The following is a 15,430-nucleotide window of genomic DNA, read 5'->3' on the forward strand; positions in this document are numbered from 1 at the left end:
TTTCTGGGTGTTCTTGCAGCCACAGTACACGAACCTGGGGCTCCTAAACAGCATGGACCAGCAGATTCAGAACGGCTCCTCGTCCACCAGCCCCTACAACACAGACCATGCGCAGAACAGCGTGACAGCGCCCTCGCCCTATGCGCAGCCCAGCTCCACCTTCGATGCCCTGTCACCGTCGCCGGCCATCCCCTCCAACACTGACTACCCGGGACCGCACAGCTTCGATGTGTCCTTCCAACAGTCGAGCACTGCCAAGTCTGCCACCTGGACGGTAAGATCCCCGGCATACATTGCCATCTCGCCTTGCCCAGTACCAGGGTCTTCCTCATCCACTGGGGTTTCTCCCAATTCCAAATTGAGACATTTCCTGTTCGATTTACTAACTTGCCCCAAACCTACCTCTACAGCTGCACACAGCACCCTGAGTTAGTTCAAATGAATACTGATTTAAAATGTTGAAAGAAAACCTTTCTTTATATAACTTTTCTAAGAATACATATTCTTTCAAAAATTAAAAATGATTTATTCTATTTTACAGTTTATAATGCATTCTAACACAATAATGGCTCAAATATAAGGGAGAAACTTACAAAGCTGGTTTTAACAGGCTGATCAAAGAATGCTCCAGACCAAAATGGCATGCATGTTTATAAAAAAAAAAAATTAACATTTACATGGATTATACAAATCTTCCAAATATATCATCTTATTTAAAAATAACTTTAGAATTATTTTCACAATTCTTTTTCTCTGTGGAAAAAATATGATTCTTTGAAATTTTTTTTTTTTCATTTTTACCCTTTATATAGTATCTTGTTCACTATAGACTGGATTCCAGTGGTACAGAGTTTATTAAATTATCTACACTCATAATGTTGACGACATTCCAGCACAATTTCACATCTGTTCCCTCATTTTGATCTCACATCTTTGTGAAGTAGGTAGGACCATTTTATAATTCCTGTTGTGCTAGTGAGGAAAGCTGAAGAACAAGGAGATTAAGTTAGATAAAAATCCTGAAATTTACAGAGGCTTTTGTGTAGCTGGGTAGATTTCTGATGTCCGCCCTCCCCATTGTATCCTTTCCGTTTCCACTATTTCACATCAGGGTGTCTGTCACAAAATTGTCCTAAAACTTATTTTATTTTACTGTGTTCCTTTTATGGTGTGCAAAGTGGTTCTGTCACAGCTCATATTTCAACCATGAAGTCTAAGTAGCAGCTTAAAACTCTGTCTTTGCTCCACATGTTGCTAATCAATTGTGTGATAATCTTTAGTCTGTTTTGTATTTATAATCCTGGAGATGGATACTGCAGGTGAGTAACTTAAGAGTTACAGGCCTCATATGGATGGTTGATTGATCTAAGTAAGATTCTGAGACCAGGATGACCATTTTGTAAAGGGGACACATGTGGCTTAAGATGGTGATCACTAGTTGGACATTTATAATCACAGCTCTTCAAAGCTAACCGCTACTTGCCTGCTTTACTGAGTCAGGACTCCACTGTATTATGAATGGACTTGTCTGAGAGGATGATGGGCATATTGAGGCCACTAAAAGAATAACTTCTTCCCTTCTAAAATCATGTAAGAACCATGGGGATGAAGCTTGCTACAAGTACATCAGATCAATCCCATCTCCTCACAAAGAAATCTTAAGGTCTTTCTGCAGTTAGCACATTCCCCAGCCATCTTCATTCAAAGTTCTTCTCTGAGAGAGTGTATTGTCTCACAAAAAGCATTGGGGATCTCCACCTAAATAATATAATAGAAAGAAAATAAAGAATTTTTGTGTAATGCATTGGTACAGTTTCCTTCCAAATAACAGCAGTAATATCAATACCATGATAAAAAGCATAGGCACTTGGGTGTTGAGAAAAGAGTAAAGATTAAGAGCTGGAAAACATGGATTCTAGTCTTGATCTTCTGTGTGACCTTAATTAATCACTTCATCTTTCTGGCATTCAGCGTGTGCATCAAATTGGGATGAAAACAGTGAACGTACTATGTTTTCTGATAGTCTTAATAATCAGCACAGGAAGTTCTGAGAAGGAATTTGATTATAATCAAGTATTTTGTCTGCCATTCATGAGCAACCTTTGCTAAGTAATTTGCGTCTTTTGGATTTCTGTTTGTCTACTGCCTACTTTGTAGATTTTAGAGAAGATGGTGTTTACATTTTAATTAAGTTTCTTTCTTGCTTACAAGTAAGCAATTATTTAGGCTTAGTTGCATTTCTTATTTTAGGCTTAGTTGCATTTCTTCTAAATCTAGGACACTTGAACCCTTGTCTGAGTAGCTGCACCTAAGAAGATATTCTCTTCTTAGTCATGGATACCTGTATATACCATAGCATCATGTAGTACTTTGGGCCAGTTTATATATCCTTACATATATACAAAGTCCTCAAATTTTTGAAAATATTTTCTCATATATTTATCTCAGCTGAGCCTTATGACTACGTCTCTTATCCCCAGTTTTATAAATGAGGAATTCAAGGAGTAAAACTTGCAAGGCTAATCACCAGCCAAGGAGGAAGATGAATATAAGGCCTACCTCTTTAGTTCAGGTTTCTCCTCCATCCTGCCTGGACTCTCTTTTTGGCTGATGGAAGGGTGGGGACACAATGGAGCAGACAGGCCCTGTGTAGTGTGGTGCTGTCCTCTTGTATCCTTAAGCCCAACTGCTGGAGGATATGTTTTTGGTGCTATATTGCACATCTATTTTTCTAGCCATCTGTACTTTTAAAGCAACTTTTTAAAATAAAATGATACATTTTAGAATTGCTCACATACTGTTATTTGCGTGACACCATGCTTACTGTATAGTCTTCTGATAATTATTCAAGAATCTTTCTTCTACCCTTCATCACTTGTTATCCAGTCCTGTTGAATTTGCCCTTTGAATTTTCTGGTTTTTCTCTCAGAATTGCTGTCAAAATGTAACTAACATATTTAAAGCATATACGCATTTTTCCTTTGCTTTTTTCGAATTAAAATCATAAATGTGATTATGGTTCCGGTTCAATAAAAATATGATATTTATTTTAAACTTCCTTCAATGAAATAAAGTAAAACGATAACATTATTCCATAGTATCTATTTTATATACACATATACTTACAAAGTATACTCAATTTAAGATTTAATTTCAGATTTTATTTTTCCACAATTTATCACTAGTCATAGAGGCCTATCACTTAATACCGTGTGCACTGCTTATCTTGTATTTTAGTTGGAAATCATCAGCCTTAGGACAGTTGAAAAAATGATGGTTTGGAGATGGTAAGAAAACCAAGTGTAGATAGACTTCAACTTTCGAATTTTCTAGTAGTGTATGGACTTTCCCTTCAAATTCAATCTCTCTAAACCTTACTTTTCTCACCTACAAATGGGTATGTTAATATTTTCTTTTTCATGACAATTTCACAACCAGTAAATTTGCCTCTCAGTGCCTGGCTAGTCACAGGCATACAGGTATTCATTGAGTCTGAATTTGAATCCTGTTATTTCATGAGTTTATTATAGTTTCCTTGAGGGGTCCATTGCACCACAGGTGATAATCTGAGAGAATGTGAAGTAAAATGTCCACTACCTTATTTTTTCTTAAATGTTTTTGGTCCATTAACATGCATACTCCAGCCCCAAGGAGCTGTGATACCATCCACTATACATATACATGGCCAGGTGATAACCGGCTCTCTTGAATACAGGGCTGAAGCTGGCTGCACTGCCTTCTGAGCCAGCCCAAGTGGGGCCTCCTTGCCAGCACTAGGAAGGACCCTTCCCAGATTTAAAGACCAGTTAACTTCAGGCATCTATTCCTTGCTCTTAATTTTGCTTTATTTATGGGGATATCTTTCGTATTCTTCTGCATTAAATAAAAAATAACAATCGGCTTCACTTATTTAAGAGTATGCATATTAATCTACAGTGACAAACTTGTAGAATAACCTAAACACCATGGCAGGACCAATTCAATAAACTGTAGCCTATCCATATATCAATATGCTGTGAGGCCATTAAACAGAAGCATACTGATTTGAAATGCTTTTGGAGGAGCTGGAAGGTCTTTCCATGGCACCTAATTGAGAACTCAGAGCCGGGGAGAAGAACCCCACTCCTGTGGCAGAGTGCTTTGTATTGGACTCCAGTGGCAAAGCTTTGTGTCAGTCTGTCTGTCTTGATTACTAGCCTCACACACCTTTAATAGTTTGAGAATTATTTTTGCACAGCCCATGGCTCACAGTACTCTTTGTACATACTGTGGAAACCCTCAAAGTATTTTGTTATTGTTAGTTTTTTTATATATATATATATTTTGTTGTGCTCAGACTGAGGTAATGAGCCTGCATTTAGGGTGAAAGATCACTTTTTCCTCTTCTGTCTTTATCTTGTCATGGACTTCAAGTTCTTTAAGGTAGATGCTCTGACCCAGGGTGGAGCACCATGTCAGATATAGGGTAGACCCTTTAATGAAGATTTAAAAACGTTTCCTTGTCTCTTCATGGTTAAAGGAAACAATTGTAGTTTCAAAGAGGAGCCTTCAGTTCTGATCCTGACTCTTAATTGTCCATGAATTTGGTCCCTTCTGCCTCTGCCCATGATTTATAGAGAGCATTCTCCCTTTGCACTTCCTAATGATGCCAGACTCCTGACAAGTTCAGAGCATTGAAGAATCTGCCTTGAGCAAGTGGAGAGATTAGGGAGGTGTCCTTTGAAAGGGGGAACAGCCAGTTCCAGGGAGAGTTCCATTGATCCCAGCATATTGTTGCATTCTTGCAAACTTGTTCCCTTTGGCTCTGCAGACAGGCAGCTGAGATGTGTGGCCCACCCTCCCTGTCATCAGGTTACCTGTAATGTAAGACTTTTAGAAAAAGGCTGCCAGCTTGGCCGAAATCTAATGCAAGCCAGCGCATTGCATGGTCCTCTGGAATGTAGACTCTTAAGCATAGTCCATCAAAGGACGTGATGTACATACAAACTTTTCAATGGTAAATATGATTTATCAGCTTCCTTTCACAAAGGAAGCACTTCTGGCCTGGGGATGTAGCTCAGTGGTAAAAGGCAGGCTTAGCATATATGAGGCCCTGAGTTCAATTCCTAGCACCACCAAAAAATAAAGAAAATTTTTAAAAAAAAAGAAAGAAAAAGAAAACAGGAGCACTACTCCCCTCAAAAAATCTGAGCCTTAATTGGGGCTTTATCTAACGTAGTTGAGTGGCTCTTAGATTGTACTGGTGAAGGACAGGAGAGAAATTAGTAGCTTGTGTCAGTGATACATTTGTTCATAATGAGGCTTTTTTTCACTCTTTGCCCTAGCTGTTTTGTAAAGCATCTGAGATATGTATAGAGATGAATTTTTGTAATCCTCTCATGATGATGAAAATGGTGACATTGAACATGCTGAGCCAGTATCCACACTGTTCCTCATTCAAATTCACAGAATACTGAGGAAGAATGTCTATGTGGTGATTCTTGGTGATGGTTCACGTCACTTATTTCTAGGGTTTGGATTTATAAATGTTGATGGTAAAGCCTGCTACTGCTGTTCTGGTCCAGAACAAGATACCTATCTGCACACTTGCCTGAATTCACTTAGATCAATTAGAGAAGTCAGTTTCATTTAATGTTTATCTCCCTCCCACACTGTTCTAAGTGATTTGTTGACTACACCATGGGATTTCTCTTTAAAAGACAATTTTTATATTGAGTTACTATATATGAATATTATGAGGACTGACTACTTATTCAACAAATAAAATTTAAAAATTAAATAAAGCTTCTATTAGTCTTTTTTGTTTACTACAAAAGTTCTTTTTGGTTTTTCTCTTACATTTTCATTGTTCTTTTTTCTTAAGTTCTCTATCCCTTCTTTCCTGTCTCCTATTCCTTCCCACCTTCTCCTCTTTTCCTCATTTACATTATTAGTAGTGGCCAATTTGGTATTTGTAGGTATCAGCAACTGCTTGGTATCTTGTTTTTCTACTTTCCTGGAATGATGGAATAATATGGAGAAGATTATCATATGAATTAATCATCATAGACATTTTCCTCAAGATCAGGATTCAGATCATCAGGCCCTTTGCATTCAACAGATCATTTTGACTAATGATAGGCTGCCTCAGAGGTAGAAAGCTCAGATGCCATTGGGGAAACAGGATGGCAAAAATGAGCCAAATGGTGAATTCAGGGACTGTGGCAGGAGGAACTTGCATACCCTGCTTATAGAGTCATCTGCTTGACAGTTCCAGACTATTATGTGGGGGAAAGTTGGCCTAGCTTTAAAGACTGATTTTTAAAGAGCAGCTAGAAACTCGGGTTTTTATGTGATTTCCCCAGATCTTTAAATAACAGTAAAGAACTTTTTTAAAGCTTTAATACACTCCAGGACTAACAAAAACAGTAGGCAAGCTGAATGCCATCCTGTGCAATGTGTTAACAGTGACTAAGGATGGTTGAAGTTCAAACAAAATAACTGTAAGCTAAAGCCAGCATCCTAGGAAGGCTTACTAGTAGTTGTATTTCATTCAGAAATAATAATTTCATACTCCTTTCAAAAGAAATGTGAACTATCCTCTTGCAACATTTAGCTAAGCAATGAATTATCAGAATATTTTTTTCTCAGTTTATTCTTAGAGTAAATGTCCTCCCTAATTTCCCATTACTAAAATTTTATTTTATAAAAAAAGGTCTGATATGCAGTATTGAATACTTGACATAGATTATTTTGTTTGTTTTTGTTCTTATCATTAGAGAATTTACAGAAACTCCATAATTTAACCATCTTGACCAAAGCTATAATCAGAAAAGGTCACTGAGATTTAAAAGGGCTTCAAATCAATTTCCTCAGCTTACTAACTGTTTATTTTTAATTGGTGTAATGTGCTATAACAAAAATCACCTGAAAATTGATGTATAAACAGAATAATGTCATAAGAGTTTTTTTTTAATGACTCAGGAAAAATATGATGTATCATTAAGGTCAACAGATATCCCTTAAAATGAATGTGTACTTAAAATCATTTCTGAGTGTTATGAGCCATTTATTATGGGATTGTTACTCCTGGTGCATTCTCATATATGAGCTTTGTACCTTCTCCTGTTTTCACCCCCCCCCCCCAATTTAGCCATTTCCACAGTGTGGCCAAGTCTGCAAGAGTTCCCACATCTTCTGGTGAAGGGCAGATGCTCAATTCTCATGAAGGCATTTAGCATTCGGTTGTCAGTTAATGAGCAAAAGCAATTCCATATAAAGTGAAACCTTGAATTTTATATCAGCAGCAATTAATATATTTACTTGGATCACTGTGGCTGAGAGGAGATGTGAAATAGCTTTTCTGCCCAACACCTTCCAATCCTTCTAGATTAAAGGGTTTGTTGTAGAATAGAAAGGTACTTTGAAGCCCTGCAGATGTGTTGTTGATATGGAATGTTTTTCAGAATAAGGGGTCCTGTAATTAGGCAGACAGAGGTCTATAGGTACTGATCTTAGCAGATGTCTCTCCTGTGCTGTTTAATAATGATCTTGACACCAGTATCAGGCTCCTCTTGGCTGAAATTTAAAACAACATTTGATAGTAGATATAGACTCTAGATTTAGTTTATTCTGGGGTAAATTAGGGAAAGAATCTTACTTTACAAATAGAATTTGCCTTCTTATTATTTGTTTGATCTAATAATGAAGATTTATGTGAAAAAGACTTTTTAACTTACCACCTTGTTATTATACTTGAAAGGTCTGAACATAGACAACATAAATTCTATGTGCTTTATGCAGAATAAATACTGAAATATCAAGTTCATCAATCAAATAGGAGCTCCTTCCTGGGTTATTTTCTAAATTTTTATTTTTGCTTTTCTTTTTATGCTGTTTGACCAGTATCATCTGCGAAAATATAAATCTTGTTTTCCCGTGAAACTTGTGAAAAATATAATGACTAGGTTGAGAAGACTATTTCAAAAGAATTTTTATTTAAATGGTTTCCAAAGTTCAGTAAAAAGGAAGAACAATGATTATTTAATTGTTCTTATTTGAAGTTGAGGAGGCTTCTGACAGACTACTGAAGATTATGACTCAGTAAGTAGAACACAGCATTCAGAAAGACCAATTATGGGTATTGATCGGCAATGTGAACTAGGGCATGTGGTCTTGTCTCTGCATTTATTAAGTAGATGTTATAATACTTATTTTGCATGATGTCTGGAGGCTTAAGTAAAGTTTGTAAAGTGCTTTAGGAGCCTGAGAGATGAAGCTCTAAGAATCCAATGTGTTATTCACTCACCTGGATTTTTGTTACTAAGACTTACCATCTCAAATACTATATCATATCGGTATTTATAATTCAGCCAGTTTTCTGAGGTTTTCCATTTTATACAAAAAATTGACATGAAACAATATAGATGTAAAGTTCCTAGACATAAATATTGTATTAAAAATATTTTTTTCTAATGTAAAAACATTACTTCTTTAAACATGAATAATTATATACTATTACCTGTTAATCAGTTATTTTTTATTTCCTCAGTGTTTTATTGGCAACATTTTAGCAGAAAAAAATAAAATTAAATGTGATTACTGTTACTGGATCATGAAAAGAAAAAATTAGGGCTGGGATTGTTGCTCAGTAGTAGAGTGCTTGCCTAGCGCACGTGACCCAGGTTTGATTCTCAGCACTACATAAAAAATAAAGGCATTGTGTTGTGTCCATCGACAAAAAAAAAAAAAAAAAATCTCTCTCTCTTTACAAAAAAGAAAAAATTACTTTTTTTAATACAAAAATAAATATCCTTAATATATATATATACATTTTTTTCACACACATGAATACTGGTTATAAATTGATAATTTGGGCCATAAAGATACTTCTTCCTTCTACCTTCCACCCTTCTTACTTTTTCCTTCTACCTTGTTCACTAATTTAGGATTTTTATGTTTGTGAATATAGAGCTGTGGAGATAATATATAGGACCTCTACTCTTTTTGTTTTGTTTTCCTTCTCTGTATTCTTGGGAGAGATAATCACACTTTATCATTAGGACAATGTAATTATGGATTACACTTTTGACCAAAGAATTGTCATCAAGCAAGTCACAGATATGATTAACTGTATGTGGTAAATGCAAGGCTAGAGCTACTGAAAGCCCCTGTAGTCACCTAAAACAGCAAAATGATTCTCATAGTCCTATAAACTTTGCTTAGTATCTTATATTCCTTGACTTATGTGTTGTTTATTTATAACACAACTATAATGGTTATTTTTATAAAATTGACTTACGTAAAATGAATTACTGATATCTATCATAAATATTTTAATTGACATTTTGACATGCCAGAATTTCGGTGCATTTAATATGGAATAATTTTAGAAGTGTACATTTCTCCAAATTTTCTATAGGAACATTAGAGTGAATATTTATATAATGTATTCCTATTGCCAGAAATGATACTAAAAAAAATTTTCCATAGTGTAGACTATTCTTTATTCTAAGAAGTTGAATTATTTTTCATGATATTACCAAGGATTTAGCTTTTAAGAAAAAAAAATGTATTTAAATTATTTCAAAAATATAGTTTGTGTATTTATTATTCTTGCCTGCCCATTCCCCAACATAGAGTGGTCTTGAGAAGGCAACAGGTCTGACAAGGGCTTAGAGTGTTAGTTAGTGGGGAGATTTATAGTCCTTTACCATGGTGATAGAGGAGGATATATATATATATAATATATATATATATATATATATATATTTTATATATATATATAATATATATATATATATTATATATATATATTATATATATATTATATATATATATATATTATATATATATATATATATATATATATATATATATATATATATATAATATATATATATAAAAAATACAAGCTCCCAGGGCTTGTTTTACCCACTATTATTAAAACTCACCTATACTTATTCTTTTAACCTTTCTATACAAAATCATGGAATTAACAGATAGTACCTTTTAGAAATTATTTATAGTTTATCATTTGATAAAGTAGATTGATAAACAGGTTAAAAAAAGAATTTTTCTTAAGAAGAATTTGTAATAACTTTTTCTATACTTTCCCAGTTAGAATGGATGGTTAGAAAATGTGTTCCCATTGTGATGATTAATGGTATCTTTTTGAACTAACCCACATCAGAAATAACCTCTTCCTTTTTGCTTATTCTCCCACCCAGACTGTGTGGAAACTATACAATTATAAATAAATACACAATGTTTTAAAATGTCTTTTGTCTAACTTTGTTCCCTTTGAGTTTAGGAAGATACATGGTAAATAACTGTTTTTAATATTGCCTAAGTCCGTCTTTTAAAAATAGAATTGACAGTTTCTACCAGTTATCACAAGACAACTCATTCTTTACGTTGTTTTATTCTCCCATAATACTCATGGTAATGGGTTATATTTTATTTTTATGTATCTTCAAAGATTTTAGCCTATGTTTTTGTGTGTAAAAGTCACAAAGCATATTTTGCAGATATTTATACTTTATGTCTGAGAAGCATGATATAATTTAATAAGCATTAATCATCTCTATACCTTTTCTTGTTGTTAAAAGAATAAAGGAATCACATAGGAAGTGATGTAGATGAGAAAGACTTATCATTCTGCATCAGAACCAGAAGGAATTATAGACTTCCTGTTTAGTTTCTACTCAAAAACAAATATATGGTCATTTGTGTAAGTTTCTGTAACATATTCATATGTCAGAATGGATATTTTATCTAGCACATCATTTTCAGTCATAATGCTTATCTTCTCTTTGCACAAGTATGGAGGTCCAAGGGTAAGAATTGTGGTGAGTTAGGATGCTTCTGGTGCCAAACCTTGTTCTCCTCTCTGGGCTTGTGTGCCCTTGCCCACCCTGGACACCACTGAGCGTCTGGAAGAAAGATGGTGCCTTGTGAACATGTGAAGGAAGCAGGAGTGGGTTAGTGCAGAGCATAGGTACAGTGGCCCAATCAGGTAGTGTCATCACATGTAATGGCAAAAACCTCATCATGAAAATTGAAAGCACTTTGGAACACAGCTTTCTTATACCCTGGAAAAGGAATTTGAATAAACTACAGCTAACTGCAGAAAAACTCAGTCTGCCGCTTTCCAGTGGCACATTGGTTCACCATCAGAAACAGGGATGTAAGGAAAGCACATTAGCAAGAAAGATTGAAGAATGGGAAATTGGTGGTGGACTGCATTGTGAACTTCATCTGTATTTAGATCTATGAAAAAGTAGAATAAAAAATTCCATCCTTCCAATTTGCTTCAAGAATGAGCAAGCTGAGTTTATTGAGCAAATTTCCATTCTGCTTTTTTTTTCAGCCCAGTGTTCAACTATATTTATCCCAAATATTTTATATACAGCTATTTCAGAGTATTGGTTTAACTAGGATCATCCCTCTAGTTAGTAAATAAATATGTTTCTACTGTTAAAAAAAATGAAAAAAAGAAAGAAAGAATTGTTAGGAACAGTCTTTCAAGACTTTATAGACTTTTTTCTCACCCCTCACCCAAGAGTAATCATCTGCTTAGACACTTTGGGATGAGGAGTAGAGATGGGAAAGGATAACCAGAAGGAAAAATAGAAAAGAGGGGAAGTAAAATGGTTTATTAACAGATTTTAACCAAGCGTTTTACAAAGAGCTTAAAAAAAAACACACTTTAAATTGGCTAGTGAGTTGTTTTAGACTCTGTAGCTCTGATGATATATTTTTATGGATATAGACATCTAATTTGAGGAAGAGACCCAAACCAATTTAAAAGATTGTAAAACAAACCTAAACTCTTCACTTTCTTGATCACTGTGTTCTGTGGTCTCCTGGATATATGTGAGGACATGCCCTCTCCTTTCCTTCAGTTGTCTTCCTGGGGGAGTTGACAGCTCTTTCAGGAAAGCAGAAGAAGGGACATTTCTTACTTTTGCCTAGCAAGCCTTGTTTCTTTTTGAGAACTGTTCATTTTCTTCAAAATATATTTTAGGTAGTCTTCATGAATAGATAAAAATTTTTGTATGCTTTTCTAAAATGCTTTGAAATTTCTAAAAAAGAAGATCTCTGTCAATATCCATCAATATCTGCCTGTATTTTATTGAGGAAAAAAATAAAAATTTATCAATAAAATTTTTAAGACCTTTTCTCCATGAAAACTACTGGTAGTTGTATTTCAGTGGTTAATGTCATTGTGTAATTGAAGCAGTATTTTCATGTAGCATATTTTTATTTATATGACCTTTAAATGTTAGAACTATTATTTTATTATAATCATTTTGGAATGTAGGTTTTTCTTTCTAATGACTCAGGCAGAACATAGCCCAACCTCAAGGAGTTTAGATCTGGTGCTTAGGCTTATGCTGTCTGCCTTCAATGTTCTTCTTGACCACAGTGATGTCTGCCTCCTAGAGACAGTGAGCCCTCATGTAAGGAAGAAATGGCCAGAGCTGTGTCATCATCTTTTCATGCTGGTCACATAGAGAGTCAACTTTGGTCATCATATGAAGCATCTTTCTGCACAAAGTAAATTGGAAAAGGAGGAAAGAGAATGGCCATTTTTTTTTTCTTGGTTACTGCCCACACAATAATATGACTAGTAAGAGGTTATATCCTTTTAAGGCTTGTTTACAAGCATTTCAAGCTAGCATGTTTTCCTTTTGCAAATGGTTTAAAAATTTGTTTTGAAATTGTCACTTGAGCATGTGGTCGCAGGGCATAGATTAACTCTATGGCCTTCTTATATTGGTTGCCATTAGAATTTAGACTTCAGAAACAGAAAAAGAAATATTGGTATGATCTTCTTTCCACAAATTCCTGATTTAAAACAAAAATGTTCTCTTCTAAATTTCAATGAGGTTTCATAAAGCATGCAATCCTGTAAGATATAAAAGATTCTTTCAATGTATCCTTTTAATTTATTTTCAAGACTGATGATTACAGACACTGTATCTAGCACATCCTTTCCATTTTGTGAAAGCAGGGACTTCAGTTCTTTTACTAGTGGATTAAAAAAAGTGCCTGAGGAGACAGGTGATATACATACAGGACAGAATTCACCTTTGTGGTAAGATAGACCTGGGATTGAATTCCACCTCTTTCTCTTTATTTGGCCTGCTATACAACACTTTCCTTAGGGTAGTTTCCTTATCCAGAAAGTTTGATTATGCTCCTTTTGGTTGCAGTGTTATTGGTCGAATTTTATAATGAATAGAAAGTGTTTAACGCAGGGTCTGGTAAATGCTGACTTTCATTAGAATGGGTTGTGGATTTAGGATTAGAATACTGAATATGCCTTACTCACAGATATGGTGGGAACCATAGCAGAGAATTTACTCCATGGAGAAGCTCTGGCTTGTGATGACGAGCCTTCTACTATGTGGTAGAAGCAAGATTAGAACAGTACTTTTAATTTTTACCTCAATTAATAACAGAGTAAAATGAAAGTCTGCATATCCTGAGGGTATAATCTGAAGTAGTCCATAGAAGACAAGTAATCATTGTTTTTTTGCAAAATATATTTCAGTTTTGCATTTTAATAATTTAATGGTTGTTTAAGAAGCACAACTTTGAGATAAATTCAACTGTTCTGGAAGAAAACAGTGCAGGGGAGTCACTTTTATAGTCTTAATTGCAAACAGACGAGGCCCTGTGCTAAGGAATGGGGACCCTGTCCATCTGTTAGGCAGGGCTCTTTCCTTATCCCCAGCTTTCCTGAAACTAGCCACATTCTGGGCTTGTGTGGATAGCTGTGAAGGTCACAATGATTATGTGAGTGGAGAAGTCACAGGGAGGTGGATTCTGGCTCATCGTGAAGAATTGTCAGGGTACTTGAGTGGAACACACAGCCTGTAGTGGTAGTGATCTTTTGTCTCTGGAGAATGTGAAGATGGAGGTAAGATCTTTGACTCAAGGTTTAGATGAGAAGTGAATCAAGTGTTCTCTGAAATTCCATCTGAGTTAGAGTTCTGTGCATGCTGAGAGGAGTCTTTTGTGGCTGGAAAGAGAGAAGGACTGTCATCAACCTGTTGTGCATGGCTATTGGTTAAGTGAGGAAGAGACTAGACTGTCAACAGAAGCAGTGGAAGCAGCCAAGGAAAAAAACGCAGGACAAACCCATGCTTTTCCCAAGCTAGTGACTTTATTATTCTGCCTGAAGCTGTGCTCCAGTATAGGAGCTGTCAGCATTAGGTTAAGACATTTGACCATGTCCTAAGGGCAGTGTGCTGACTCTGAATAGCTTTGAGAACAGAAATCATTGTGCTCAGATCTGTATATAAAACAGATTAATCTGATGGTGTCTGCAGGTCACTGGGGGAGACCAGAGTAAAAAAGAGTGCTTTGGAAAATGCCAAGATAGGGCAGACACACAGTGCAGAGTCTGAGCACACATTTGTGACATGGCTTCCTGACATTGGAAAGATGGATCAGAGAAGGCAAGAGTTAGTTGCTAAAGTCACTGCTTCTAAGGGCTGGATAAGAAGATAGGAGAAATCGAGAGCCAGGAAAGGAGGCAAAATGATTAGATCATTTTTCTAGAGCAGAGCTGCTAGTAAAAAATGGGCTGCCATTCTCTAGCTGGGACCTTGGCAAATTGCCTTACCTCCCTGGTGCCTCAGTTTTCTCATCTTAAAATGATGATAATGATGCCTACCCTCCAGGGCTGCTGTGAGGATCAAATGAGATAATGAGGTAAAAGTGGTTTGTGAACTAGGAAGCCTATCCTCATGCAAACTGCTACTGCTGCCTTGGGATACAAGCAGCAGGTAAGCCTTGTAGCTTCCTGTCTTGCAAAATGAACTTCACATCCTTTCACCTAGGGTCCAGGCTGAAGGTAATGGTTGAACAAGATGATTCTTATCCAACCTATTTCAAAACTTCCTACCACGTTCTCTCTCACCCCTGGTAATAAAAGCCAAAAGCCTACCAACTGCCAAAAAACTTGACCCTTCTACCTTTCCTCTCTCCCTAAGGAGAAGCATAAGCAGTCTAGACAATAGATTTTACACTTTTTTTCCTAGACGGATTGGAAGGGCTGGCTGTGGGAGAGAAGAGCCTTTTCATGAGACTCTCCTATCTGGGGCGTGCTGTGGATGCTGTTAAACTATCTGCTTCCCTAGAGAGACTGCTGTTTTCTTGCGGCCCCTTACTCATAGTATATGTCCACAGGTACATGAATGACTGTGCCTAGATCAGAAGCCATACCTGCTAGGGATGGATTTTCCTCCTGAAGCACCAGTGAGGGGAGAGGCCTGGTCAGAATTCTCATGACTGAATCATTTCATGAGCTAATGTCTCCAGCTTTCTGAGTCAGTGATAGCCCAGGCATTGGTTTTGTAGGTTTAAGAAAGAGAGAGAGGATACAGGTTAGACTCCCTTCTTGGCACTAGCTCATACAGAGGGAAAGCAAGCTTGA

At 36.1% G+C, this 15,430-nt stretch overlaps 1 protein-coding gene across 7 annotated transcripts in view; it reads left to right on the top strand.

Annotated features, from left to right (window-relative positions):
• Nucleotides 1–15,430, top strand: part of Tp63 (tumor protein p63) — a 214,620-nt gene that overhangs the window by 141,515 nt on the left and 57,675 nt on the right. For 4 of the 7 annotated variants that reach the window (XM_027951456.2, XM_027951457.3, XM_027951461.3 and 1 more), the window contains exon 4: nt 20–274. In XM_027951456.2, the coding sequence (XP_027807257.1) occupies nt 20–274 (255 nt within the window). Of the gene's footprint in view, nt 1–9; nt 275–15,430 lie in introns of those variants that run through there. The other 3 variants (XM_027951459.1, XM_027951471.1, XM_027951468.2) reach the window with 2 other exon arrangements.

This window comes from Marmota flaviventris, chromosome 8 (genome assembly GCF_047511675.1).
Source record: "Marmota flaviventris isolate mMarFla1 chromosome 8, mMarFla1.hap1, whole genome shotgun sequence".
Taxonomy (NCBI): Eukaryota; Metazoa; Chordata; class Mammalia; order Rodentia; family Sciuridae; genus Marmota; species Marmota flaviventris.